Below are 27,763 nucleotides of genomic sequence, written 5' to 3'. Positions count from 1 at the left end.
GCATTGCCAAAATGCAGCTTTGATAGCTTCACTCATTCACAATTTGTTCAGATTTTTGTCTCTCCTGCAAAATGTATTTTTACAGACATGTGCCCTTTTCCAAATGACCAATTTAATTACATGTAACGTTGGCCTGTAAGTGATGGACAGTGCAAGTTATCACTCCAGGGTACTTACTTATTGAAGATGTTTATTAATAATAATAATAATAATAATAATAATAATAATAATAATAATAATAATAATAATAATAATAATAATAATAATAATAATAATAACTTACTTGTATTACAAGGTGATGAACATGGCATGTCATAAATATCACCAGCCTGATACACGACATACTTAACCAATGGTTGCTCTCTTAGAGGCATTTAACAACATTTCCTGGTGTGTAAGTGAGTTTGTCATATGTACTGGGGTTATCTACATTACCTGTGCCATCAGTGACAAGATTTCTGTTAACTACTTCTAATTGTTTCGAGGCCTGAAGTGCAGCCATTTTGTTTAACTTTTCTTTGACATTGATCATACACTTGAAAGATAATCTACAGAGTCGCGTTCCTAAGAGAAGAGAAATACAAAACAAAATGGCATCAACTAGTTGGCAAGAACTCGAACTATTGAATGTTACTGGCTTTCAAACATGGCACCGTCACAATCATCTCTTACAAATCCATGACATGCCATTTTATTTCTCCTTTAGCACACGAATAGCGCTGTATCAGAATAACTTCACGCACCGTGCCGAATTTCAAGACCATGAGAACATCATAAGGAGAATCTGATTATGGATTTAACATGAAGGACAATGAAGTTGCTTCAGCAGGGCTTGTCGAGGATACAAGTAGTGTTAGTAATTTGTGAAGATGTATAAATGAAGTGCCTTGTCCTTATTGCTGTAAATTCTTCGTGGGTTCCAGGGGTCTTGCAATCCACATTAGTAAGCCACATATTGATGTACTTAGAGGAAATTCTGAGCCACCCCACATAAAGAAAGATAATCGCCAATGCTTCTCGAGATGTATACCCATTAAACAGTAAAGAACTGAAGAATTTGCCACTATCAAAAATTGGTCTGTTTCTTGTTAATTTAAAATCTGGTGTCATTGTTCTTCGCCGTGTGTCTAGAGGTACTCGCTCAACTGTAGCCGACGCCTTGTATGAAGTTCAACCAAACCTTAGTTGAGTTTATGCTAATACAGAACAAAAATGAGATTTATAAGTTGTGTAGTGTTCGCCATGTGGTGGATACCAACGATACTAGTGCTTGGACTGATCGTCTTTTTACTTTTGCAGCTCTCCGTGTTCCTCAGGAATCAGATAAGGTAACCAACCTTACGGTGTAGGTTAAACTGAGAGTTTGATGTTGGAATGGGGTCCACCATGATGCCATACCCTGCCCTTCTTTACATGACTAAGTCTCACTCTTCTCTCAGTTCAGTCAATATCAAGAGCGTGGAGAACAAACTTGCCAACGGTGACGTCTGTGTAGCAGTTCGGTGCTTAGTTTTTATGACAATGTCACCACGCCTGATGCATCTGTATTGGAAGTCCTTTGTGAAAAACATTCTCTCCCCTTAGGTCCAGTCGTTCTTCTCGAACCTCTGAATACATCAACTTTTGTTCCTGGAGTGACGAACACAGAAGTTTTTAATGCCATCTCCTCTTTTCCTTCTGGATCTGCTGGTATCCGTTGGTCCTGAGAGACCTTCTCCATGTCAAGAGCATGATTCTAAGGAGCAACTTTTAAGATCTTTTCGTAGTTTACTTGGCCTCAAAATTTCTAGCAGAGTCCCTTTGGAAGTTCGCCCACTATTTTTTGGTGCCTCGCATACTGCTTTGAAGAAGAAATGGGGTGGATTCGCCCTATTGCTGTCAGTACAGTTTGGCATCGAATGGGTGCGAAAATCTTATGCTACAGAATCCATACACCAGCTATGGACTTCTTATCTCTCCACCAACTTGGGAGTGTTGTGTTCCCAATAGAGCTGAAGCTGCTGCCCATGCCGCACATAACTATTACTCGTCTCCTCATCAGTGTCTGAAAGCTTTTGTTAAATTAGACTTTCATAACACTTTGAACGAGTTGCATTGTGATGCTATGTTGCTGGCAGTGAAGAACGAGTTTCCTTCCATCTATCCGTATGTCTAGCAGTGCTACTCTCAGCTTAGTGACCTCTTCCTTGGTGAAAAAAATCATACTTTCTCAATGTGGAGTTCAACAAAGTGATCCACTCCGTCCTGCTCTTTTTGCAGTTCAGTTGATTGTCAACTCCATTAATACAGAGTTAAACATTTGGTATTTAGATGATGGTACCATTGCTGATGAACCTGACTTCGTCCTTTCATCTAGGATAACATTCGCATACAAACTTCAAACATTGGTTTACTATCTTAATTTTTCTAAGTGCGAAGTGGGCTTTCTCAGCATTCATCAGGAAAAAGTGGAGATACTGTATCAGAAGTTCAATGCTTCTGCCACTGGAATTAGTCTTTTAACAACATCCAATACTTGTTTACCTGGTTAAGCGCTATCCCCTGAAACACTGTGCAGGATATTGGCTGAAAAGACAACAAAACTGTAATTGTTCATTTCACATCTTTCCATGGTTTTGGCACATTCAGCCTTCTTCTTGCTCCGCGCCTTGTTTTCCATCCCGCGATTGATGTACTTCCTGTGTTGTTCTCCGTCTTGGAGTGAGAACCCACTGTTGGAGGAATTTGATTTTGTATTAAAAACTAGCCTCGAAACCATCCTCAATTGCTCCCTGAGTGGCAATGCCTGGTTACAGGCTTCTCTTCCTGTTGGTTCTGGTAGCCTCTGCATTATGCTGTGGATCTGGCGAATCCGTCATTTTTAGCGTCTTTCCACAGTTCTCTTCATTTTGTCGAGGCTCTCCTTCCACCTGGTGGATGCCTGGACCCTGATGCTGCCATACAAGGGAGCACATCTCGGTGGTCAAGCTTAGTTGGCGTGGTTCCCCCTGATATTAGCAAAAAAGTATTCAAGCCGCTTGGGACGCTCCTCTTATCAGTCATCTCCAGTCGCTTCTGCGTCAGCCAATTAGTAGTCTTCAAAGAGAAAAAGCCTGTCTGCTCGCTGCTGCTTCTCCTGAATCTGGTGCATTGCTCCAAGCATTACCTTGGCTTTCTCTTGGTTTTCATCTTTCCAACGAGAGTTTTTGTATCACTGTGGCTTTACGTTTGGGAGCAGCCGTCTGCGAGCCTCACCGATGTCCAGCTTTTGGTGCCCATGTTGATCAACGTGGCCTCCATGGCCTTTCCTGTTTGAAACGTAAAGGCAGACATACACACCACTCCACTACAAATGATGTCATCTTGCGGGCTCCGATTTCAGCAGAAGTTCCTTCCATACGAGAGCCCACTGGCTGCTGCCGTTCAGACAGTAAAAGGCCAGACGGAATGACACTTTTGCCTAGTCTAATCTTCCCCTTTCTTCATTGAGTGCTGGAGGTTTAACCGTGAATAGAGAAATGCTAAAAGAAGAAAATACAGCGATTTGTTGGACAAATTCTTCTTCGTGCCAGTAGCCATGAATTGAGTGGTAACTGGGATAATAAGGGCCTCAATTTTATCAAATAGGTTGGCCAACGGATTGCTCGGATTTCCGGCGATAAACGATCAACTGCTTATCTTATTCAGCACATCAGCACAGCTCGAAGGCATGGTAATGTCACATCCATTCTCGGGACACTACCATCTGGTAAAGAGCTGGCTGAAGTTTTTCTTCTTTAATGCATTACTTTGTAGTTTATGGATATTCAGGATATATTAGATTACTAGATTGATAATTCTCTGCACACTGAGCACATTAAATAAATAAATAAATAAATAAATAAATAATTGTATTATTATTATTATTATTATTATTATTATTATTATTATTATTATTATTATTATTATTATTGAAGGGCTGTAATTATATATTACATATAGCTGCATTTGCCAGAAGTAGGTTGGGGAAGGTCTGACAGAATGGGCACCAAAACTCACCATGGACCAAGATCGAACCATTCAATCTTGCCTCCAAGACAATAAGCACGATTACTGCATTACAAAGCTTCCTTTTTTTACTTCGTTAACATTTTAAAAATAATTCCTATTATAATCATTTCAATAGCATACAAATAGAAGTTAAGTTGTTTCCTTTTCAGGTAAAATTTTGTTACTATTTGTTTTTTCAGGTAGTTTATAAATTTATTCATTCCAAATTAGTTTCAGCAGACTGAAGAACTATACAGTTATAAATTAACCAAGTCAAAACTGAAAAGAGATGGCTTCATACCACAAAATATGCATTTCCTTCGTAACTAACAGTTTTCTCATGTTTTCAGCTGTTTTCCATGGTGAAACAACTAAAATAACAAGTAAATGATTGACCCTATCAAAAAAAAAAAAAAAAAATGCACTATACTATATGGCCTTGAAATGAGATTTTCTCCAAGAAATGTAATTTACTAATGGTTTTTGAGAAAATTCTGTGTCCTTGTACTTTTGACTGAGGCTGCCTTCACAAATGAATAGGCTACTCATTTCAAAGGAAGTAGAGTTCACAAGCCCTGTTCGACAGCATTCGTAAAAACTTTTTCATCGCTTAACAGGCCAGTTGAAGAATTACTGCACCATTTAGCAAAAAGAACTTGGAGGCTATTGTATTGCTGCGAATGCTCAGTTATTTTTTATTACTGTATTCTTTACAGTTATTCATGGTGAGATCTTCATTTTTTGAAAGTTCGCATTTGAGGCCTGTTCCAAGGTATCTGTGGAACAGCAGAGGTGAAAGAAGGTGCTGGGATGAATAGGTCTCAACAACGAAATTAAAATTAATTTAAAATTTAACAAAGGTTATATTTTCTTTTCGAGATCAAGAAATAACAAGTATAACAGGAATTCAGTTGTATATCAACAAGTTAAGAAAGTACAATTACTGTTTATTAATGGATTTTGGGCTTCGAGCCCCAGATTCACAATCCCTGAGACATGAGCCCAACTTTACCTATACACAAGGTTCAACAAAGGGGCAGAAAACCCCAATCATGCCAAGGAGCATTTGCTCCCAATTACCCAGTTAAGCCTGCTTGAGGCACACAGAAAATACAATTTTTAGAAAGAGCGAACCCGCTCTCAAAGTTCAAGCCAATTCAAAGGCCACATCAAACTCCACCTTCAAGCTGCCCTCCAGGCACACAAGAACAGGGGTAAAAATACCCAACCTATTGAGGCCTATTCACTAAGGAAACAGGACAATAACATGGCCCCAAAATACCAACTTGAGTGGAGGCGTAACTGGCACTCGTAATACACCTTTTTAAAACCTATTTGGCTCTTAGGCCGCTTATGCAAGGGCTAATCCCATACTACGGAGGTGACACGATAGGAAAATTTATTACATTATGAAGCGACGAAAAATGGTTATGAAAACGTAGTCACCTCAAAAACAATATGAGAGGGAGCTCGAGAGGGTTAGGCACTCTCTATCCCGATTTGTAGTTAAAGAGACGGAATTTATACAAAGTGTCTTTTACATTTGAAAGGAAGGTTACATGATAAAAGTTTCGAACCTGCCCCGAGGGTTAAACTGCTGAGCTAGCAAGAAATGAAGTTATTAGAAGGCCATTACCTTATGAGAAGAACTGCTGCCCGAAGGAAGAGGCGCTTCCCGCCCCCTGCTACATAATCGCACTAGGAAAGATGTTACTGAAGTGGCCCGGAGACCAGAAAATCAGCAGTTTAAATACCCTCATGGAACATTCGAGACCTTTCAAGAATGAGAACCCACACCCCTCCTCAACTTTATTGGCTAGGATCAAGCAACATATCCATATCGGAGAAGACGTACGTTATTGGTAAAAAATTAATTAGAGAAATTCAGGATTGGCTAAATTCAAAACAAGCGGAAAGAGAAGGGTTATACTGCCAACCCGAAAAATGACAAAGAAATTTAACAAAGAACAAACTTATGAACACAAAATTTCTCAAAAAACAGTTCCTTCACTTCGCACTAGGGTGCACAATAGTAGTTCTTCAGTAGTGCCATCTAGAAGAGAATGTTCACACTTCTCACTACAGAGAAAACAAATATAAATCGTAAAAGACACAGTTCAGAACTCTTCAAAATTTACAATAGCGACATCTTCTGAGAAACTTTAGAATTAACATGGTGGTTAAAGTTCAGGCTTCCTCCAGTAGAGGAGTTTCAACTGGTGCAATGTTTGAATTAGCAGCGCGGAGGTGTACCGCCCGGTACAAGGCCTAAAAGGGCTTTCATTCTTCCCAACATTTAATGGTTTTTCCCCTCTCTTTGCTGATAGCCAGATTTATATTCCAGATTTCTATCTTTAGACTATCATTTTGATATTATGTAAATTTATTATTCACATTTAGCAGGTACAGATTTCACATTTCATTCTGCATCTTAGAATCCACATCTCTTTTACAGATATTACTATATTCTTTACAATTTCCTGTCTTTATTCAGTCAAATTTTCTTTAACATTTTATTGTGAGAAGTGGTTTGACGACCATGTGCACCAAGCTGAGTCCAGCATTGGTGCCACTAACTAATGCCAGGCTTCTCCAGTAATACTTCCTGTGCGACATCCCTTCTCCAACTCTTCTTTTTTTTCTATCCTGATGGTATTACAGTTTTTGTTTTTTTTTGTAATATCTGAAGCTATCTTCAGTTTCAACTCGGTTATGAGGGGGGATCAAATATAAACAGGATTTTATTTTTTATTTAAATTCATTTATTGAAAAACACAAGGCAATTACAATTTATTTTTCCACATACAATGGGCACTAGGAAAGTTTTGCAATGTGAGTGAATGCTTTAGACTTTTTCAAAATAATTTCCACCACACTCAATACACTTCTCCATACCAACACTGTAACTTTTCTTTGGTTACATTTTCACACCCTTGATCCCATGCTGCCAGCAGCTCTTCGTCGGATGCAAAACGCCGCCCTTTCAGCTTCATCTTCACTTCTGGGAAGAGTGCGAAGTCACATGCGGCAAGATCAGGACTGTATGGAGGGTGATCAAGCACAGTCAACACTGATCTGGCAAGAAAATCCATTGTTACATTAGCACGATGTGCTGGAGCATTGTCGTGATGCAAGAGCCAAGTGTTGAGCAGTGACCTTGGACGGAGCTGCTTGAGAGCCTGGATGACCTGAGGCAGACAAGTCTCACTGTACCACTTCGCAGTAACTGTCCTTTGTGTTTCTAGCACAACACAAGTCAGGATGCCCCGTTTAGTGAAGAATACTGATATGATCCTTTTCTTCATTGACTGTGACTTTGCAGTCACAGGAGTACCCTCATCTTCAAACAGCCACACCTTATTCTGGGATTTTTTTGGGACATCGTAACAATAAAGCCATGTTTCGTCACTTGTAACGATGCTATTGAAGTTACGTAAAGTCCCATTTTCAAACTGTTTTAGCATTTTTCGGCACCATTTCACTCGATGTGCCCTTTGTTCCTCTGAAAGTGAATGGGACACCCAAAGGGAACAAACCTTTCTAACCTGGAGATGGTCGTGTAGAACTGAATGAATACCTGGTCCAGGGATGTGGAGGGTCTCTTCTACCTACCGGTATGTCAACCGCCTCTCTTGCTGCAACATTTTCCTCACAGCTTCAACGATTTCCTCAATCACTGATTCAGACGGTCGCCCAGAACGACGATCATCTTCCCCTCTGGAACTCTTTGTACCAGCGGAAAATTGTTCTACAATGTGGACAGTCTTTCCCCAGCACAGGAGTCATTTCCTCCAGGCTCTGGTCAAAAGTTAATCCACGAGCAAAATTGTAGCGGATAATTGCGCGATATTCACCTTTACACCACACTGACATCTTAACTTGCTTTCACTCCCACTGCTTGGTAACAACTGGTGTGAAGGTCGCACCATGCTGTCTTAAAGACCGGTTTTCACCCCTCTTTTCATCCCTCACCATAACAGGGGTGTCCAGCCAACCGTTCTTGCTTATTGCAAAACTTTCCTAGTGCCCTTTGTGGTTTCCTGCTTTGGAAATGAATTTGTCCCAACGTATGGGCAACTTTTTGATGCCCTATTCCTAAATAGAACAGGGCCATGTCTCCAGCCAGTTGGGCACGAAGTGTTCCACACTCTCCTCATCTTCAAATCGTTGCCCTCCTAGAGCTTCTTTAAGCGGTCTGAACAAATGGAAATCGCAGGGTGATAAGTCCGGGCTGTAAGGAGGATGATCAAGTGTAGTCCAGTGCATTTCCTGTAGCCTGGAGACAGAGCTGCAGTATGGGGCCGCGCATTGTCGTGGAGGAGGATGACCTGTCAAATTGGTTGGTCTCGTCTTGGTGATATGCAACCCTCACCTTGTTCAACAGCTTCCAATAGTAGACAACATTGATTGAGCGTCACTCGTGCAAAAAATCAATCGGCAAAATGCCTCGCCGATCAAAAAAAAAAAAAGACTGCACGAACCTTGTCAGTTGAGAGTAGAGTCTTGGCTTTCATTGGTGCTGCCTCCACTTTCCTCCGCTACTCCTTACTGGATTGTTTGGATTCAGGAGTGTAGTGGTGGACCCATATTTTATTGCAGGTGACGATCAGACTCAAATACGCATCACCTTCTTCTGCACACCTTGTCGCAGATACGACATCGTAACCGACGTAAAACCTTCAATTAGTATGTTTATTATATTTTAATTATAGTTTATTTAATGCTAAATTATCTTTCATTAAATGTTAAGTATGATTAATATATGATTTCCCTATAAATATGTAGTATAAAATTGTATAACCTCAAATATGTATTGTTTAACCTCAAAATCTATAGAGTCAAAAGCGGTAGAAAATTCCATAATGTTTGTATGTTACTAATTGTACTATAATTCGGTATAGGCAAAAGGTTCTGGAAACTTATGGCAAGGTTTTATTATTCAGATACATGTAGAGACATTACGAATGTTATAGATATTTCCATGTACATTTTTAAATAGCGGAGGAACGTTAGAGTACCCATTCGACTAGCTGGTCGATCGATGTTTCGAGTGTGTTCCATTAGAGTGTTGTAAGAACTCTTCCAGAAGTCGATCATGGTTGATCGAATGGTATAAATATCGAGCTGTCAATCTGTGAAGGCAGTTCTTAGTTCTAACTTCGCAGTTCTTGGGACTCAGGCAAGTGATTGACTGGGAGTGACTGTTGGGCTCCGAGGTGGAGTCTGAGTATTGGGCTCAAGTGAGTGAGATGGTGAATTCAAGAGAGAGTATGTTATAGTGCGCGCGTCAGTGGTGTTGATATCTTTACTGGTCAGAATCGACTACAGGGTACTCCGCTATTAAGTGTTGTATATAGTATAATTTGCTAGTGCGTATAATTGTGTGTTGTGACGAACAGTGTGAATAAAGTAATTTATATAAGGAAGTGAACGTGTTCTCGTGTGATATTCATTTACGTCAAATAAAATCGCAACGTAGAACGATAACCTTGCTGTAAGCCTCTGACAGGCCTCCAAACAGCTCAACCTCAGATTTTCAGTCAAAAGGCCAGCGACCCATCTGGAACACACTTTACGGAACTGTAGGTCGTTTGTGACGATTGCTTGACAGCTCCCACAACTGATTCCAACTTGTTCTGCAATTTCTGATACTCTCGCTTGTCGATCGTCATCAATAATGCCACACCTATGTTTTAGTCCGTAATGCTAGTCCGAGGACTGGGATCGTACTGCTGATTTTCCACATGTTCTCGTCCTTCCTTGAACTTTTAATGCTAGGCAAATACACGCGTCCTTGACAATGTTTGATCACTGAACAGTGCAGTCAATCTCTGGCAAATTTCCATTGCTGTAACTCCTTCACGAGCAAGAAATTTTATAATTATGCGTTGCGCAGTGGAGGGGTGCACTTGTTGCTTCGACATCATGAGCGTTACTAACAAAACGGCAGGAAATATCTAACAGCACGCTCTCTCCACTCCTAACGGTCCCGCCTAAGCATAGCAGAAGCGCGGGACCAGTCCTACCAGCTGTTGATGTTTCAGAACAAAAATCTAGTTTATATTTGATTGACCTTCGTAAATTATAACCGTTAGGCCCTTCAGTCTGCCGAAAATAAGTAAATAAATTAATTAATTAATTAATTAATGATAATTAAAATATATTTAATTAACAGTAGAAAAATGAGGTAGTACAAAAATTACCTTCCCATGAAGGTTGAAGATACAAATACAAATCTGTTAATAGGTTATTCAGGGAAGAAAAAAAAAGAATTCAAGGATACTCATTCCATAATAACCTAGAAATTTCTTAAATAGGTACTAGAACATTATCCACAAAAACCTCCATATTTCTTATAAGGATACCAAACACCAGAGCCACACTTCCCATGCATGACAAATCACCAAAAATACAAAAGCCCTTATTTTCATGGTTAAAAAGAAAATGCACACATCACTATGTATTCAGGGAGAAGTGCAAGAAAAACTACGTTCCAGGCTGACAAGCAACTTACTGCAGTGTGCGGAAGCTGGGTGGGACTCGGCGATCGCCCTATAACCAGGTTCTGGAGATGTGCCTGAGAATAATGTCTCCGCCGCGAACTGGGGGAGTGGCCTGGACTTGGCCCTTGAGAGTCCTGCGGCGATCCCCCAAAGGAGAATCTGCCCGTTGGTCGGGAAGACAGACTGGTGGGTGAAAGTGTGGATGGACTAGCAGCCTGAGGACTCTGCGCGAACATGGATCATGATAGTGAAGTACCCAGAAAGAGAAAGAGAAAGCAAAACAATGCTAAGAAATGTCATAAGAAATCTCAAACCATATACAGAAAATGGCCAGAAGGAAAATCCTGAAAGTAGTGGCTGTGTAAAAATGTGCAGTTCTATACTCCCACTGTATGTAATAGCTACCACACATTACTTAGATTATAAAGATTCTGCCACTTATCAAATTTGATGATCCACTGTCAGCCAGTACAAGCATACCATGACTCATAGCCCAGCTGATGACATGACCCTTCTAAGAATAATAAATAATGCATTGTGCAAGGCCAATTTCATGGGATTATTATTATTATTCACAACTTTACAGTTGGCAATATAGCACGTATTTTGATATTTCACATATAAATGTATTGACAAGGTGGATTCAAATAAAACTATTTAAAGTAGTTCTGTAATACATTTCACATGTAAGAAATAAAGGTTAATTATAATTTATTTAACTTTACAATATACGCCTTTATTATTCTCTTCCTTGTAGAGGTTGCAGACTTTTCAATTTATGGTCCGTACTGAACATTCAGGAATCTTCTGACGACGTTGCAGGTCTGCAAAATTGCAGCCTTTTGTGCCACATTGTGAGTGAAGATAGGGAGCTGTAGTTTCATTAAGTTTCGTGGAAATGATTTTGGTGCAAGTCCAGTGGGAGAAAGGAGAAAAGGAAGAATTGTCACTCTGTCCTGTTTCCAAATCCTTGCTACTTCCATCGCCAGAGTATATTTGTCGACATTTTCCCTGTATTTCTGTTTTATATTGTGGCTGTTCGGGATAGCAATGTCAATGAGATGTGTGTGATGATTCTTTTGATCTGTTATGTTATGTCTGGTCTACTGTACAGAGTTGTTTTATCTGTTTGTATTGTCCGATCCCAGTAGAGTTTAAAATTTTCATTTTCCAGTACACTTGGCACAGAGTATTTGTAGCAAGGCACTCTGTTCTGGACCAAAGATCGGGTCAGGGAAATTTCTTGATGTAAAATTTTGGCTATATCATTATATCTGTCAGTTACGATACTGGCGCTACTAATCTGCAGTTGCTGATGATGTGCTCAATAGTTTCTGGGCTGCTGTTGCGTTTCCTGCACTTGTCATTCTTAATAGTAGGATCTTTAAGGATGCGTTTCCTGTAACTCTCTGTTGATATCACTTTATATAGGATCGCCTGGTTGAATCCCTCCGCTAGACAGCCATGAGTTTGAAAGTTGTTTATCAATGTCCTCATCATTGCTCTGGTTGTACTACCTTCCATGAAGTTCTTTACTAACCCATCTCTCTATCTTCTCCCTGTGCAGGATGTTGGTGTCTTTGATATTCATGTGGTGTTCATGTAAATTCAGAGGGGTGTTGTTTCAATCTGCTTCAAGCACAGCTTTATGCAGAATGCTGTCATCTGTCTGGCAATGAAAGTATTTCCTCAGGTTTTTTACTTGTTGGTTGTGTACAGCTATAACATCAAGAATGTTTCAACTCCTTATGAGTCATCTTCAGCTGTACATTATCTTTTACATTAGTTTAAGTTAAGATTCTGCCTTGCTGAGTAAAACGGTTGCAACAAACAGTAATATTAGGCATATTATTAAATGCAAAGGCCGGCTATATATACATCCAGTGTTGAGTGTGATTTAGATATATAAACATATGAAAATATTCACAAACATAATAAAATTGCACATTAACATAGTAAAATTGCATATTAAAATACACATTTCATGCTGAAGTCCAATGTGGTAAATGGAGGTATGTTCTTGAAGTGATTTGACATATTGCGTCTATTTGTTTACTTAATCATCCAGCATAAGAGGAAATGTCCATGCTTGTGTTGTGTGGAGTACTCCCATATTATTCTATTCTAGGCTCATCCACTTGTGTAATTACAAATTTTCAATTGTCAATAATAAATACGTGTGTGCTAAATCGCAAAAATACTACCACAGTATATCAAAAAAATTAACAATAACAGTTCAAACAGCAACAAGACAAATAGAACACACATAAATAAACTAAAAAACAAAATAGAACAGAACAATCTTCTCATAACGAAAGCAGATAAAGGCAATACAACGGTAATCATTGATAAAGATGAATACATACTAAAAACTAAAGAATGCTTTAAAGATGATACTTTCCAAATCATACGCAAAGATCCTACCAATACTGTACAAAGGAACCTCAAAACCCTCCTCAAAAAACACACATTTTTTACTCACAGAGATAGAATCGACGAATCTCACAACAATGAACCCCCAACTCCCCACTGCAAAAGCTTTTCCGAAAATACATAAGCACAACATACCGATGAGACCGATAGTAAATTACAGAGCAAGTTCCACATACAAGCTATCACAATTTATCAAAAAATTCCTTAAGAAACACTACTATTTTCAACTTAAAAAAACAGTACGAAATTCAATAGATTTTTGTAATAAGACTAGAGAACTGCAAATAGAACAATATCATTCCATAGCTTCATTTGACATAACTAACATGCATCCTAACATTCCCACCAAGAAAACCATAGAAATAATCCAATCCAATCTCAAAAATTACAGTAAATTAAGCAACCTTGAAATTGAAGAGTTCATAGCACTAATTGAATTTGCCACCAATAACAACTACTTCAGATTCCACGACACAATTTACCGTCAACTGGGCCTACCAATGGGGTCCCCTGCCTCCGTCATACTTGCTGAAATATACATGGACCATCTAGAATATACGCTAATTAGCAAAATAGACGGAATATTTTTCTGGTGTAGATTTGTCGACATCTTTGTCGTCATTGACAACAGACACACTAACAATAATACTCTTTTGGACAAAATAAACACCATAGACCCGCACATAAAATTCACAAAAGAAATTGAAAATAATTGCAAATTGAATTATCTTGACTTGACAATAACCAGGCACGAAAACCACTTATTTAAAATTTATCGTAAACCCACCCATACATTAAATACTATAAATACGGACTCTATTCATCCAAATACCCATAAAAAAGCAGCATATTATAGTATGATCTACAGGGCCTTCAACATACCATTATCGAAAACCGATTTTAATGAAGAAATACGATTAATTCAAGAGATAGCCAGAAGCAACGGCTATAAGAAAGAAATGATTAAAACAATCATCCAAAAAATCAAATCCCAACCAAAAACCAAGCTTACGAAAATAGACAAACCCAAGAAGGACTATGCAGTATTTACTTTCAACTACACACACTTATATTCCTTGACCAATATATTTAAAAAACACAATCTCAAAATAGCCTTCAGAACCACACATAATAGTAGCAGTATCATACATAATACCAGGACAATCAACAACACCAACAAGTACCATCACTCAGGAGTATATCGAATCAAATGCAATAATTGTGAAACAAGTTTCATGGGACGTTCCAGTAGGAACTTTGCAATCAGATATAATGAGCATGTTAATGTCGTGAAACAATCATTTTTCTGCAATAGGTCAACATATGGAGGAATACAAACACAGTTTCACAAACATAGCTAAAGATATGAAAATACTGAACACAGGCCCCAGGGGCCCCTTGCTCAATGTAACAGAAGAACTATATATATTATTAGATCAATACACCAATCCCAATTACAATATCAATGAAATAACTGAAAAAACCAACACCATATACAATAAAGTCATCCCCGATCTAAAAAATCAATATCTCAAAACTATCAACAAACCGTATCCAACACGCGCAACAGTGCAGACGGCCGACGCATCAAACTCCGCCCCTATACATATGACAGCAACTCCCCCCGCCCGCCCCTCCACTTCTCTCACAGCAGCGGATACCAATACTAAGAGAACACGGTACAGTGCACGCCAGGCAGCCAGGTTGAATGCAACTCATCCACCCCAGCAGCAGTAAGTAACGAATATGTAACACACACACAAGCAGACACTTTCCGAACACAGTTTCTTACTTTCCTTTTCGTTTCTTACAGATAGTTATCGGCAATTACAGACAGAGAGGAAATGCCACCTAACAACTGACCTCTGCAACTCTAAAGCACTGCATTCAGTGTTCTTATAACAACATCAGCTGCACATACTCTTTAGCACACACGTATTTATTATTGACAATTGAAAATTTGTAATTACACAAGTGGATGAGCCTAGTATAGAATAGAATAATATAGGAGCACTCCACACAACACAAGCATGGACATTTACCCTTATGCTGGATGATTAAGTAAACAAATAGATGCAAGATGTCAAATCACTTCAAGAACATACCTCCATTTACCACATTGGACTTCAGCATGAAATGTGTATTTTAATATGCAATTTTACTATGTTAAAGTGCAATTTTATTATGTTTGTGAATATTTTCATATGTTTATATATCTAAATCACACTCAACACTGGATGTATATATAGCCGGCCTTTGTATTTTATAATATGCCTAATATTACTGTTTGTTGCAACCGTTTTACTCACAGCAAGGCAGGATCTTAACTTAAACTAATGTAAAAGATAATGTACAGCTGAAGATGACTCATAAGGAGTCGAAACCGGTACTGTAATATAGTAGCCTATAATAAATTTGTATTGATTAGGTGGATATTTTCTTTTCTCTTCTGTGATACAGGATTATGTTAGCGAGACCAGAATAGATGTTGCACCTTACATTAAAAAAGAAAGCCACGGGAGGTCTTGGGATTGCCTATTACTGCTTAGGTCCTAATGTAAGACTGGGAATTTTACGTTTTCGTGTTAAAATACCAAAAACTGCAGTCGTTTTATTTGCGTACGTTACATTTAAATTGTTTGTATCATTTCCAACTCGTACTGACATGTGCAGCGAGCGCGCTTTCCAGATGATCTCAAGGACAAGAATAACCGTAATTTCTGAAGTTTTGATGGTATTTCTTTTATCTTTCCAATTTGATTGGATTAGTGACGGGCAGAATTGAATATAATGCATTCGAGAACTTTTGAGAATCGATACTTACATTCAAAACCATGTTTTCGAGTTCAACATAACCTTTAAAAGTCGATTTAGGCCTAATGTACGCGGCGGCTGTACAGATACAAGATTTCCAGAAACTGCCTACGAACAGTAATGCCGGAGACCAAATTACAATGAAAGATTAAGAAAAGAAGGGATTTTGACATCATGTTAGGCGCTTTTGTATCTAATGTGCTTTATTTTATTAGATGAGAGAATTAAAAACTACTTGTGGTCAATTGTCGTTTGGCTTGGCGTTATTAGATTTTTCGAAGAGTTTGGCTAATCAAAGTTGCAAAACTGAAAGAAGTTTTCATGGGAAACTGACTAAGATTCCCCTGTAAAATTGAATATACCTTATCGAGATTTTGAACTCGCGTACCAGTAATTAATGCGGTTTCGCGATCTAACGTGCCTGCCTCTTAACCAAAGGGCCCGGGTTCGATTCCGACCAGGTCGGGCAGTTTTTGCCTGGATATAAGTTTGATTCCAGGTCCACTCAGCCTACGTGAATACCTTTAATTGAGGAGCTATCTAATGATGAGATGGCGACCCCGATCTAGAGAGCCAGGAATATCGGCCGAGAGGATTCGTCACACTGACCATGCGTCACCTCGTAATCTGCAGGCCTTCGGGCTGAGCAGCGGTCGCTTGGCAGGTAAAGTCCCATTGGGGCTATGGTTTGGTTTAGGAGATTTGTAAGATTATAATTATACATATTTCATTTTTGTGGTGTTTAGCCAAATTGTTGATGGTTTCCATTTCCATGGTCCCTTGAAAAACAGAGAATCGAGGTTCCACTGTAACTGAAGAAAACTGTGCATCTTCATTTTTATCTAACCTAGCAACATGAGCATGCTTTAACTCATCATCCTTGAGTGAAAACTTGTTCATGATGTACTCACAGGCAGTACAAAAGTAGTTTCTCACTGATGAAAAGAAAAGAGATTTATCTGTATCCTAGAGATCATTCACTATGTTCAAAATCTGAATGCCAATAACTAACTCATCATCACTTCTTTGATTTTGAATCATGTTGTACTCAACTTCAAGCAATGAGGCGCTTTTGACAATTTTGGGCTTAACAAACTTGGTGAACAACTGCTTTAGCAAATCCATTAGTTCTAATAAAAAGTGAACTTGTGGGGAAGAAGTCTGAAGGGCAACAATGAATTTGTCAAATACAGGAACACCGGGTGAATTGGCCGTGTGGTTAGGAGCTGTGAGCTTGCATCCGGGATATAGTGGGTTCGAACCCCACTGTCAGCAGCCCTGAAGATGGTTTTCCGTCGTTTCCCATTTTCACACCAGGCAAATGCTGGGGGCTGTACTTTAATCAAGGCCACAGCCGCTTCCTTCCCATTCCTTGGCCTTTCCTATCCCATCATCTGTGTCGGTGTGACGTAAAACAAAAGAAAAAAAATACAGGAATAGTCATATGAAGGAAAGTGCATAAGGCCTTTGTTCAAGTTTGAGGATGGGAACATAAACAATTTTTCCTCACAAGTTGTAGCAGAAATCTTACTTTTTAGGATGGGTTTGTCACATTTGGAAGAATATGCTATTCTTTTAGGGGCATGTGTAGTAGCAGAATCAAGAATTCTCTTCTTCTGATACTCTTTGGATCCACTTTGTTCAACTCTAGGTATTCTGAAAGATGTCAAGCTTGTGGAAATGTTTTGGGTACATAAGATTTCTTCCTCCTTGAAGAAAGAAAGAAAGAAGCTGATCCCACTGGTCCATTAGTCTATCCAAACATCTGCCTAAAGATAACCACCTAGAACATACATGCTTCAGAATTTTCTTTGCCTCTTTATAGTGCAAGTTCTGAAATTTCTGAACACTATTCTCTAAGAAATAAAATATATCAAGGATCTCATCCACTTTATGTGGTAATCTACCTGAACCATTTTCAGATGCTAGATTAATCAGGTGGCAAATGCAACCTATGACGGCAATACCTGGTTGAACTTCCTTCAGAACTGCTGAAACCCCATTTTTATGTCCTATCATAACAGGAGTATTGTCGGAGCAGAAAGCCACACAGTTTTCAATTGGTATGTTATGAGAATTCAGCTGTGATAACATCAGGTTACCCATATTTCGCCCTGCTGAGTCCCTGTCTAACACTGGTATGGATAGCACAGTGCTCACTACTTTTGCCCGTGGAATATCATAGAGTGTAACAACAATAGGATACAACTTGGCATTCTGATTGCTGCTTCCATCCATTGCCAAAGAAAATGGTCCGTTCTGAAAGCACTTAACTTCAGATGCATTTTTTGCCATTTTATTTACAGTGCATGTCATTTTCATGCGACCACAGCTGTATTTCTTTGTAACTTCTGATGTGGAAAACATCATCTTAAAGCACCAGCATAATCAGCCACACTTAAGAGCACATTGAGTTCCACCGAAAGGGAAGTAAACAGACACTTGGCCCTAATTACGTCACTGTCAATGTTTCCAGAGTTGGCAAAAAAAAAAGTGTTGATTTTATTGTTATCTTCCTTCGATTTAACGTAACTTACGTGTTTGTCCAGCCCCGCGGGTTAGGAGCAATGCGTCCAGCTGTCCCCCGGCGGCCCCGGGTTCGATTCCCAGCCGGGTCAGGGGTTTTTTAATCGTAAATGATTAATATCCCTGGCCTGGAGACTGGGTGTTTGTGTCGTCTTTAACGTTCCTTTCCTCACACTCAACACACTACACTTTTGCAATTCCACTTACATGCAGGTTCCTATCACATGGTGAAAGTAGTGGCAAAAGATCCACAGATGTTGACGCCACAAACAAATATTTTAAAAAATAAAAACGTATGTGTTTACCACACTTCACATGATTACTTAAATCGTTTCTTCCACCATGTGCAATATTAATATCACACCCACATACTGTGCAAAAGGTAATTTTTCTCCCATTCTTGATTTTAGTATGCACAGTAAATCAACAGAATATGATTCTTTAAATGTCTGGAAGTACTGTTTCTTGTTGGATTTATTCATGATAATCTACAATACGAATAGGCTATAGCGTATGAAAATGTCTGAGAACAAATGTCTCGATATCTACTGAAACGTCGAAAGGAACCTGGATCGCTGAATGTTACATACAATTATAACAAACACTCAAGCCAGTCAAACAATTCATTAAAACATTTCAAAGCACACAAAGTCATAGTGCATTGGCACTGCCGGTGGCTACAATTAGCCTACGCAGTGGCCTCCACGGTATGCACTAGCCAGCGTCTTGGTAGATGTGCTAGGTAAGAACTGACGAGTCCACCCTAGCACAGGGGGCGAAACGCTGGCAACCAGGAATGAGTTAGCTGGAAAATTTATAATGTCCAATAACAGACCATTAATATTGCTATTATAAATTTACTCATTCGGAAGAAATTTTTCAGATTCCCTACGGGAATCAAATTCTATATCATCTGTTGGCCAAACGGGCATCAATTTTTAATAATGAGACAAAGTCTCTCATAGCGCATTGGCACTGCCGGTGCCTACAATTAGCCTACGCAGTGGCCTCCATGGTATGCACTAGCCAGCGTCTTGGTAGGTGTGCTAGGTACCAACTGATGAACCCAGCCTAGCACACTGGGGCGAAACGCTGGCAACCAGGAATGAGTTAGCTGGAAAATTTATAATGTCCAATAACGGACCATTTATATTGGTATTATAATACTCATTCGGAGCAAATATTTCAGACTCCCTATGGAAATCAACATCTATATAACCTAAGATTCACACAGAAGAACTGTTCTCTCAGCTTTAAATTCAATTCCAATAATGACACAAACATCACACGGTTAAAAATAACTCATATCAAAGAATCAGTTATCGACTATCGTGGACTTTCCTTCAACCAAGACAGCACTTCGACCCATGCAAATAATCAATTCTACAGAAGTGGAGCGATTATCGAATGTTAAAGTCTCAAATTTTTGTCAGCAAAGTTTTAAAATGACATCATCCATCTGTAAAACTGTAAAATGCTGCAATTTCCATAAATTTTACGGATAAACCGTAAAAGTTTGCAGGTATGTGGATGTAAGCCAGGTAGGCAGCTCCCTGCATGTCTTTCTGAGCTTGTCTCAGTTGTACCTCTGGGATGCAGGGCTCTATGAATCTGTACATCGTTGTAACCATTACCCTTGAACGTGACTAAGTGTGTCCATCCACTCGTGGATATTTGATGGCTGACAAATTCGTGTTGCTCTCGTGGCAAGTGTTGTGAGAATGCCCTGTTTTTGTGCTGGATTGTGGTGAGAATCTGCGTGGAGATAGCGGTTTGTGTGGGTAGGCTTACGAAAGACTGTATATCCTAAGGAGCCATCCGCTTTCTTTCTTAATAGAACATCCAAGAAAGGAAAGCATCCGTCCGACTCCATCTCCATAGCGAATTTAATTGAAGGATGTTGGTGATTTAAATGGCTTAAAAATACATGAAGCTTCTCAGGACCTTCTGTCCATACCACAAACGTGTCATCAACATACCTCCACCAAATCATAGGTTTGACGGGTGCATAAGTAATAGCCTCCTTCTCAAAATATGATTTTTTGAATGCTGGCACTACAGACAGGCTCACAACGTAAAAAAAAATAGACAGTTGGCACTTGTAAGGTTAATGTGTTTGCCTTCCTTTTTTTTAAATGATGAAGGTCATGCTAACAGATGAATAGTATCATATTCTAACTCATTCTGTGTACTCTTGTGAAACTAATATTAAGCCTATATACTAATACACACACACCTTTGAAATGAGCACACTTGTGGATATTTCTTCGCCATGGATTGCAATGAAAATTCCAGTTTTTGTAAGTAGAATTATTCTATCTGCTGCTTGCAGTGGATGTTACTGTTGGTGGATTAACCATAACGCAACAATCACTATCAAATCACTATCACAATACTGTAGGTATGAGTGTCTTATGTAAACACAATCAGCCAGTGGAAAAAACACTAAATAATCACTCTTCGATATTTCTGAATACTGAAGCTATTGTTGTGTAGATTGTACGATTAACACATACATAACTGTTTCTTGCTGCCATCAACAGGATTGCTACCTCGGAAAATTAAATCTGGCCAGTAGAAAGCAAAACAATTTGCATATACAAATAGCTAATATGGATTTATCAACATAAGACTCACAGAAGATGACAACTTTTGTTATAATTTGGGTCCGCCTTATTCAATACATAAAAATTGTTGCTTAGATGTAATTACAACATATATTTCAATCAGAACTAGTTTCGACACCCCCCTGCGTCATCATCAGCTGATATTAGTTCGTGGAAAAATTGACAATCTTATAAGTTTGAAAACCTACAACCTGTTTTCCAGTCATTGACCGGGTCAGGGATGTAATGAATGAAGCAGTTATAGGCTATTAGTATGATGGGTTCGCCACTCCCAAATTGATTTATTAATCACTGATAGATGCTATGAAATGAGAATGGAGAGTGTTGCTGGAATGAAAGATGACAGGGAAAACCGGAGTACCCGGAGAAAAACCTGTCTCCCCTCCGCTTTGTCCAGCACAAATCGCACATGGAGTGACCGGAATTTGAACCACGGTATCCAGCGGTGAGGCGCCGACGTGCTGCCGTCTGAGCCACAGAGGCCTTATAAGTTTATCTACGTCAAATTGATCACAATTTAAAACTATATTAACAACATACAACTGTGTTAAAATTTTACTGTCTCTAAGTCTATATTTTCTACAAGTCCAAGTCTTGCGAGTCTTATACCATAAACTGATAAAAACATATACAAACCGGTTTGCTCACTTATGAAATAACGTGGATTTAAAAGAACAACAACTTAAAATAGTCTTGAAGTACTATGTGCTTAATTCATCGCACTTCTTAAAACTTGACGTAGCAGTAGAAATAATTCAATAAAAACTTCAGTGTCGCTTTAATGGAGCAATCCTAGTGAGGTGGAAACGAGCAATAAGTCCTTTTAAGATATTATCAAGGACAACATTCCCAGTTCAATGCAGACCTGTAATAATAGCAATGTAATAAACTATCACTTCACTCACAATAAAGAAAGGAAAAAAGAAAAAAAAAAAAAAAAAAAAAAAAAAAATTCAACTTTTACATTCAACTGTAACATCCATAAAATTACAAACATATTCAAGAAACAGAATATCAACATTTATTTCAGAACTAATAATAGAAACCTAGACATTTTACATAACTCTAACTTAATTAACACCTCCAACCCTTCTGATAAGTCAGGTGTCTATAGATTTCATTGTAACGACTGTCACAGTACTTATTTTGGACAGACCGGTAGATCATTCAAAATTAGATACACAGAACAAGTAAACGCAATCAAATACAGAAAATTTTCCACAGTAGGTCAACATATAAACGACTATAAATACAAATTTTATGGCTTAGACCACGATATAGACATCACTGAAATAATAAATAAAGGCCCTGTACTTGATTTAACTGAACAGTTTTATATTTCACTTGATCAGTACCATAATCCAAACTTTAATCTCAATGACCTTTCTGAAAAACCCATGATTTTGTTTGATACGTTTATTAAAATATTGAATAATCTTAAAATACCCAAAAATCAATCAATCTTCAAAACTATAGATAACACACTTACATATTACCCCTACCACTGTCCGCGCCCACCCGATTATAGCCCCGCTCTACCGCGCTTCCCCTTCCTCTCACTTAGAAACTCCACCCCTTCCCATCCCCTCCGAAGGTCCGTCCCTCGACATTTAGTCTGTCAGTTCCTCCCCGTTACATCTACTATCAACTTGGCACCCGAGGTGAGTCTTCTATTCCTTTTCCTTTAATAATATATTTTTTCCGGGTTTACGTAATTCTAAATCGCATCTCATTTCTTATAGGTTCCGTCTTGGTTCAGGACCTTTCTAGATCAACTTATGTATTTACAACTCGCATCATAAGAGCCTTTCTTCAAGTACCAATTCAACAAGAACATCGGCTACTTTACTATGTTCAACCTACTCCTTAATACGATATAAACAAACATATCAGAGTACAAACCGATATATAGAACTTTCCAATGGACACTTTGCTTGTCGATATCAACTTGCAGTGACTACTAATCCATTGGTTACATTGGACAGTACATTAAAATTCTTCATTTGTTAAGTCCAAGTTGCAGCCCCATTAGAATAATTTTACTTTTTAATGTGCACTTCTTCATATGGAACACTCTGACTAAGTGTTTGTTCACTTCTTTTAATATGTCAAATATCGCCATAAAGCCTTATAAAATGAATCCGACTGTTCAACAGATAGAAGCAACATAGATCAAAGCTGACAATTGTTTTTTGATACAAGCAGATTTAATTTCTTTTAACTAGTCATTCTTTTAATTAGTAATACTGAGGTGTACACCCTATAGAAAAACAACCATTTTTATCTCACTGACAATCAGCTTGTATATATAAATATCATTTTAGCTTTATCATGTATATTTCTTGAACTATTATTGTGATATTACTATGGGAGTCATGATCAATGTATTTTGTCTTTGTGTAATTTGTTCTTGGCTGACGATGACATGGAATCTTGTCGAAACCGGTACCAGATGTACAGAAAAACCGTGATGATTTAACAAAAATGTAAAATTTTCACGTAATATATAGTATTGAAAAGGTGGATTTTTTTTTTTTTCTTTATTGTGAATCTTGATTTAATACGGAACCTAAAGAATGAAATTCTTAACGTTAAAATAAATACTATCACTTCACGGAAGAGGCAAGATATAAAATTATGTCTTATAACGTAATCGTTTTTACGTGACTGACCTCAAAAGATCGCTGTCTATGCGAAGCGCAATGAAGCACAGCAAGCAGTGTTGTGATAATAATCAAGTGTCCAAGGTTGGTCGGGAATTGAAGAGGGGAAGAAGGGGAAAGTTGGAGGAGCAACTGAGGAACGGCAATTTGTTGGAGCTCTGGAGGGAGTGGTCATAAGAAGAAACTAGCAAAGCTATTACGCATAATATGAAACACTGACCTATTAACCGGGATATGTACATTTTTAAAAAACGCAATAAGGAAATCAAATAGAATATTTGATTTTCCAGAAATCTCATTTAAATTAAGGTTTGGATTAAAATACTGTTCGAGGTGTATATAGCAACCCTCCATAACATCCAGCAAACTTCCTTTCCCTAAGTTCACCAAACCCCAATGTCCTGTTCTATAGATGTGAATTTATGCTTTAGATCGTGTATATGCTGGCCTACCATGGAAAATCTGTTATATTTTATGGCATTAGTATGTTCTGTATATCTAATTTTAAAGTTTTGTCCTGTTTGACCTAGATATGTGCACCCACAGTCGTTACACTTAAATCTATACACACCCGATTTGGAATATGGGTTCGATCTATTGACTGAGGTTGAAGTGTGCAATACAACTGTATTATTATTATTATTATTATTATTATTATTGGTAGGAAACAAAACCCTGACATTATGCTCCTTGAAAATATTAGTAAACTTACATATATCCTTATTATAAGTTAATATTGCGAACGCCTTTTGATTAGGTTTGTCTTTGAGCAAAGTGGTTTGTAAACGGTACCTGAACTTGTTGATGATACGTTCAATAAAGCATTCACTAAAACCATTAGCCTTAGCCATTGAACGGATTATGTTGAGTTCTTTATTCAAATTAGCTTTTATCATGGGGATCCTAAAAGCCCATTCTACTAAACTATTGTATGTAGAGTTTTTTTTGACTCTGTGGGTACTCTGAGTCTTGTCTAATATTAACTGCCGTTTGTGTAGGCTTTCTAAAAATACTACAAGCAGAAGAGGAATCCGATCTGTTGCTTGCTGTGCTTCACTGCGCTTCGCATGGACAGCGATCTTTTGAGGCGAGTCACGTAAAAACGATTACGTTATAAGACGTAATTTTATATCTTGCCTCTTCGGTGAAGTGATAATTACATTCCTATTATTACAGGTCCGCATTGAACTGGGAACGTCGTCCTTGATAACATCTTAAAGGACTTATTGCTCGTTTCCACCTCACTAGGATTGCTCCATTAAAGCGACACTGAAGTTTTTATTGAATTATTTCTACTGCTATGTCAAGTTTTAAGAAGTGCGATGAATTAAGCACATAGTACTTCAAGACTATTTTATTTTTAAGTTGTTGTTCTTTTAAATCCACATTATTTCATAAGTGAGCAAATATAGACTTAGAGACAGTATAATTTTAACACAGTTTTATGTTGTTAATATAGTTTTAAATTGTGATCAATTTGGCGTAGATAAACTTATATGATCGTCAATTTTTCCACGAACTTATATCAGCTGATGACGATGCAGAGGGGTGTCAAAACTAGTTCTGATTGAAATATATGTTGTAATTACATCTAAGCAACAATTTTATGTATTAAATAAGGTGGGCCCAAATTATAACAAAAGTTGTAATCTTGGTTCAATACGGACAAACAATGAAGTTTATTAATTTAATCAAAGAAGATGGACTTGTAAACATGTGACCTACACATTGATATGCATGTCTGATTCAGGACAGCCCCAAAGATGGACTTACAAATATTTTCGCCACAGAATTCTTTCCCACATGTAGTACAAGAACAAAACAGCCCATTGCACTGATCATATGGAAATTGCCAAAAGTGGACTTAACTTTTGGCTCTCGCTGCTTCATTCCCATGTGAATATATAGACGGGATAGTACATTGTTTTGCACTGCCAACTATGATGCACCTATGGTATCCAACTACAATACTTACAAATCGTAGGAAAATGAAAAGTACATGTATTACTGGACCTGGCACAAATGTTTTAAGTACTAATATTGATGACAGAAAGTCAAAACACACAGTATTTTAAAAATTAACGTGTGAAGGCCACATCTGATCTCTGTATTACTCACTGTGCTGTAAGGAGAGCTGCTATGATCCTCTTGGTCCAGAGGGTTTGGCAGGGGGGAGGGGAAGTGGAAATTCGTGAGATCTGGCAGTGAACCCGTACTGTTGCCGATAGGTATCTGGATGGTCCCAGGCTCATGCTGGGAAGGATAGATACTGAAAAATTCAGAGCAAGATATAGTATGACAGGTGAAATACCACAAATCAGGTGCACATGAAGTTGGCAGTAAATATATGTTATCTTCCACAAACGGTAATTATAGGTGAAATACTATGAACTATACGCACATGACGTTGGCAGTAAATATATGTTATCTTCTACAAACGGTAATATGAAAACATACTTAATTCCCGGTACCCTTGGCACTTCGCAGCTAGATCTGGGTCTTCCATCAGATGTGGCCACAAACTGCTTACGACTTGGGTCATTTGGATCCGAAATAACTATTCCCAACAGCTGTCCATCAGCAACTGGAAAACATCACAATGAGCATTACTACTTATGACAGCATATAATATCAGAGAGGTTACTAACTTATCAAATCATCATCATCACTACATTTCTACTTTACAATCACGTCCCTGATAGTTGACTTGGCCAAACTGAGAAATGGGAGTTGTTTACTGGTGAGATGACCATTCCACATTCAAACCTCCCTTGATCCACCCATTCTGCAGGTATCTCATAGCACTTAACAAGAAGTCCTCAGCTGCCTTTCACAGTAGCAGGGGCTCTAGACTACATGTACAGAAGGATGCCCAGATGGTGCACATTGAATAACAATGGCAAAAATACACATCCTTGCGATACTCCTTTCTATGTATGTATTGAACTCCTATGACAACAAGTTTTTGACTCATACGGAATCTGTCTGTTCCAGTTAAATTTTGGAAATGATACTAATCTGTGTTTTTAAAAGTGTATTTATGACCTATTTGTGATTAAATTTACGTTTAAGTTTTTCCAATAACTATCTTCATATATCACAAATTGTTGATACCAGTACAGTTATGGTCACTACTAAAAGTTACCATTAGATTTTCATGCCTAGTCATCTATTGTCCACTGAGCACCAAGTCACAAAATACACAAAGTAATTAAGGATAAATAATTCAATGAAACTGACAACAAAATAAAAAGTAATACTTGCTAATAAATGTTTCCTTAATTGAGAGACAAATTAGATAGTGCTTTTGAAAATAATAATAAATATATCCACCCTGATATGGAAAATTAATTCAAAATATGAAGAGATCAGGGTCAAAATATGGTACAAATAATTAAAATGTTAAAAATCATAAAAATAAATAACTGGAAAAAGTCTCAAGAGGATAAAACTACTTCATACAAACAAATAGTAGCAATATTATGGAACTTTAAAAGTATACCTAAATTACGAAAAGTCTGAAGTGAACCTATGCTAGTTATCCATTTCACTGATTAAAATAAAGAAGAACATGCTTATATGCTTACTTCTTCGCTGTGAGCTAGAATTATGCAGTGATGAATCTGTACCAATGTTCATAGCACTCTGATGTAAGGCCGAATCCGAATTTGTACGACGCCAACTGGTATCCGGTGGTGGAGAGAGATATGAACTGCTATTGTATGGTGATGTGTCAACGCGCTTCTCAGCAGTTCGGGGCCTAATTGGTCCAACATTAGTCCTATTTCGATCCCGGTACTCAGGAACTCGTCCTATTTGTATTTCTTCTAAATTACTCAAGGCATTCTGGAAGAAGTAAAAACAACATGTAATAACTTTCTAAATATCACACTAAGCACTAATCTATAATTCCCTCAACGTTAAGGACCAATAAAAGACGAAGGCTGCAAAAGTACGTATACAAGAAATTAAACATAAGATCCATAAGAAGCTTTTGACACCCCCTCCAGCATTACGGAAATAATCAAATCAATCACTACTACACAGAGAGTATGATCTGCACAGCCATGATGTTGTGGTCTGAAAGTCGCAGTAATCTTCAGAAAACTGACTAGCAAGATATGTGTAAAAATTGATGGCAGGTCATTTTATAGGTCAATGACCTACATTTTGTTGGTGCTCACTATGT

The 27,763-nt window shown here is 38.2% G+C and overlaps 1 protein-coding gene across 2 annotated transcripts in view; it reads right to left on the bottom strand.

Moving 5' to 3' along the window:
• Positions 1-27,763, bottom strand: part of LOC136871664 (CREB-regulated transcription coactivator 1) — a 473,088-nt gene that overhangs the window by 255,957 nt on the left and 189,368 nt on the right. For both annotated transcript variants that reach the window (XM_067145158.2, XM_067145157.2), the window contains 4 exons: positions 27,162-27,420; positions 26,032-26,158; positions 25,693-25,843; positions 10,523-10,735 (listed from right to left, as the gene is read on the bottom strand). In XM_067145158.2, coding sequence (XP_067001259.2) covers positions 10,523-10,735; positions 25,693-25,843; positions 26,032-26,158; positions 27,162-27,420 — 750 coding nt within the window. The remainder of the gene's footprint in view (positions 1-10,522; positions 10,736-25,692; positions 25,844-26,031; positions 26,159-27,161; positions 27,421-27,763) is intronic.

Source organism: Anabrus simplex, chromosome 4 (genome assembly GCF_040414725.1).
Source record: "Anabrus simplex isolate iqAnaSimp1 chromosome 4, ASM4041472v1, whole genome shotgun sequence".
NCBI lineage: Eukaryota > Metazoa > Arthropoda > Insecta > Orthoptera > Tettigoniidae > Anabrus > Anabrus simplex.
This window is presented reverse-complemented; position numbering and strand designations above follow the sequence as displayed.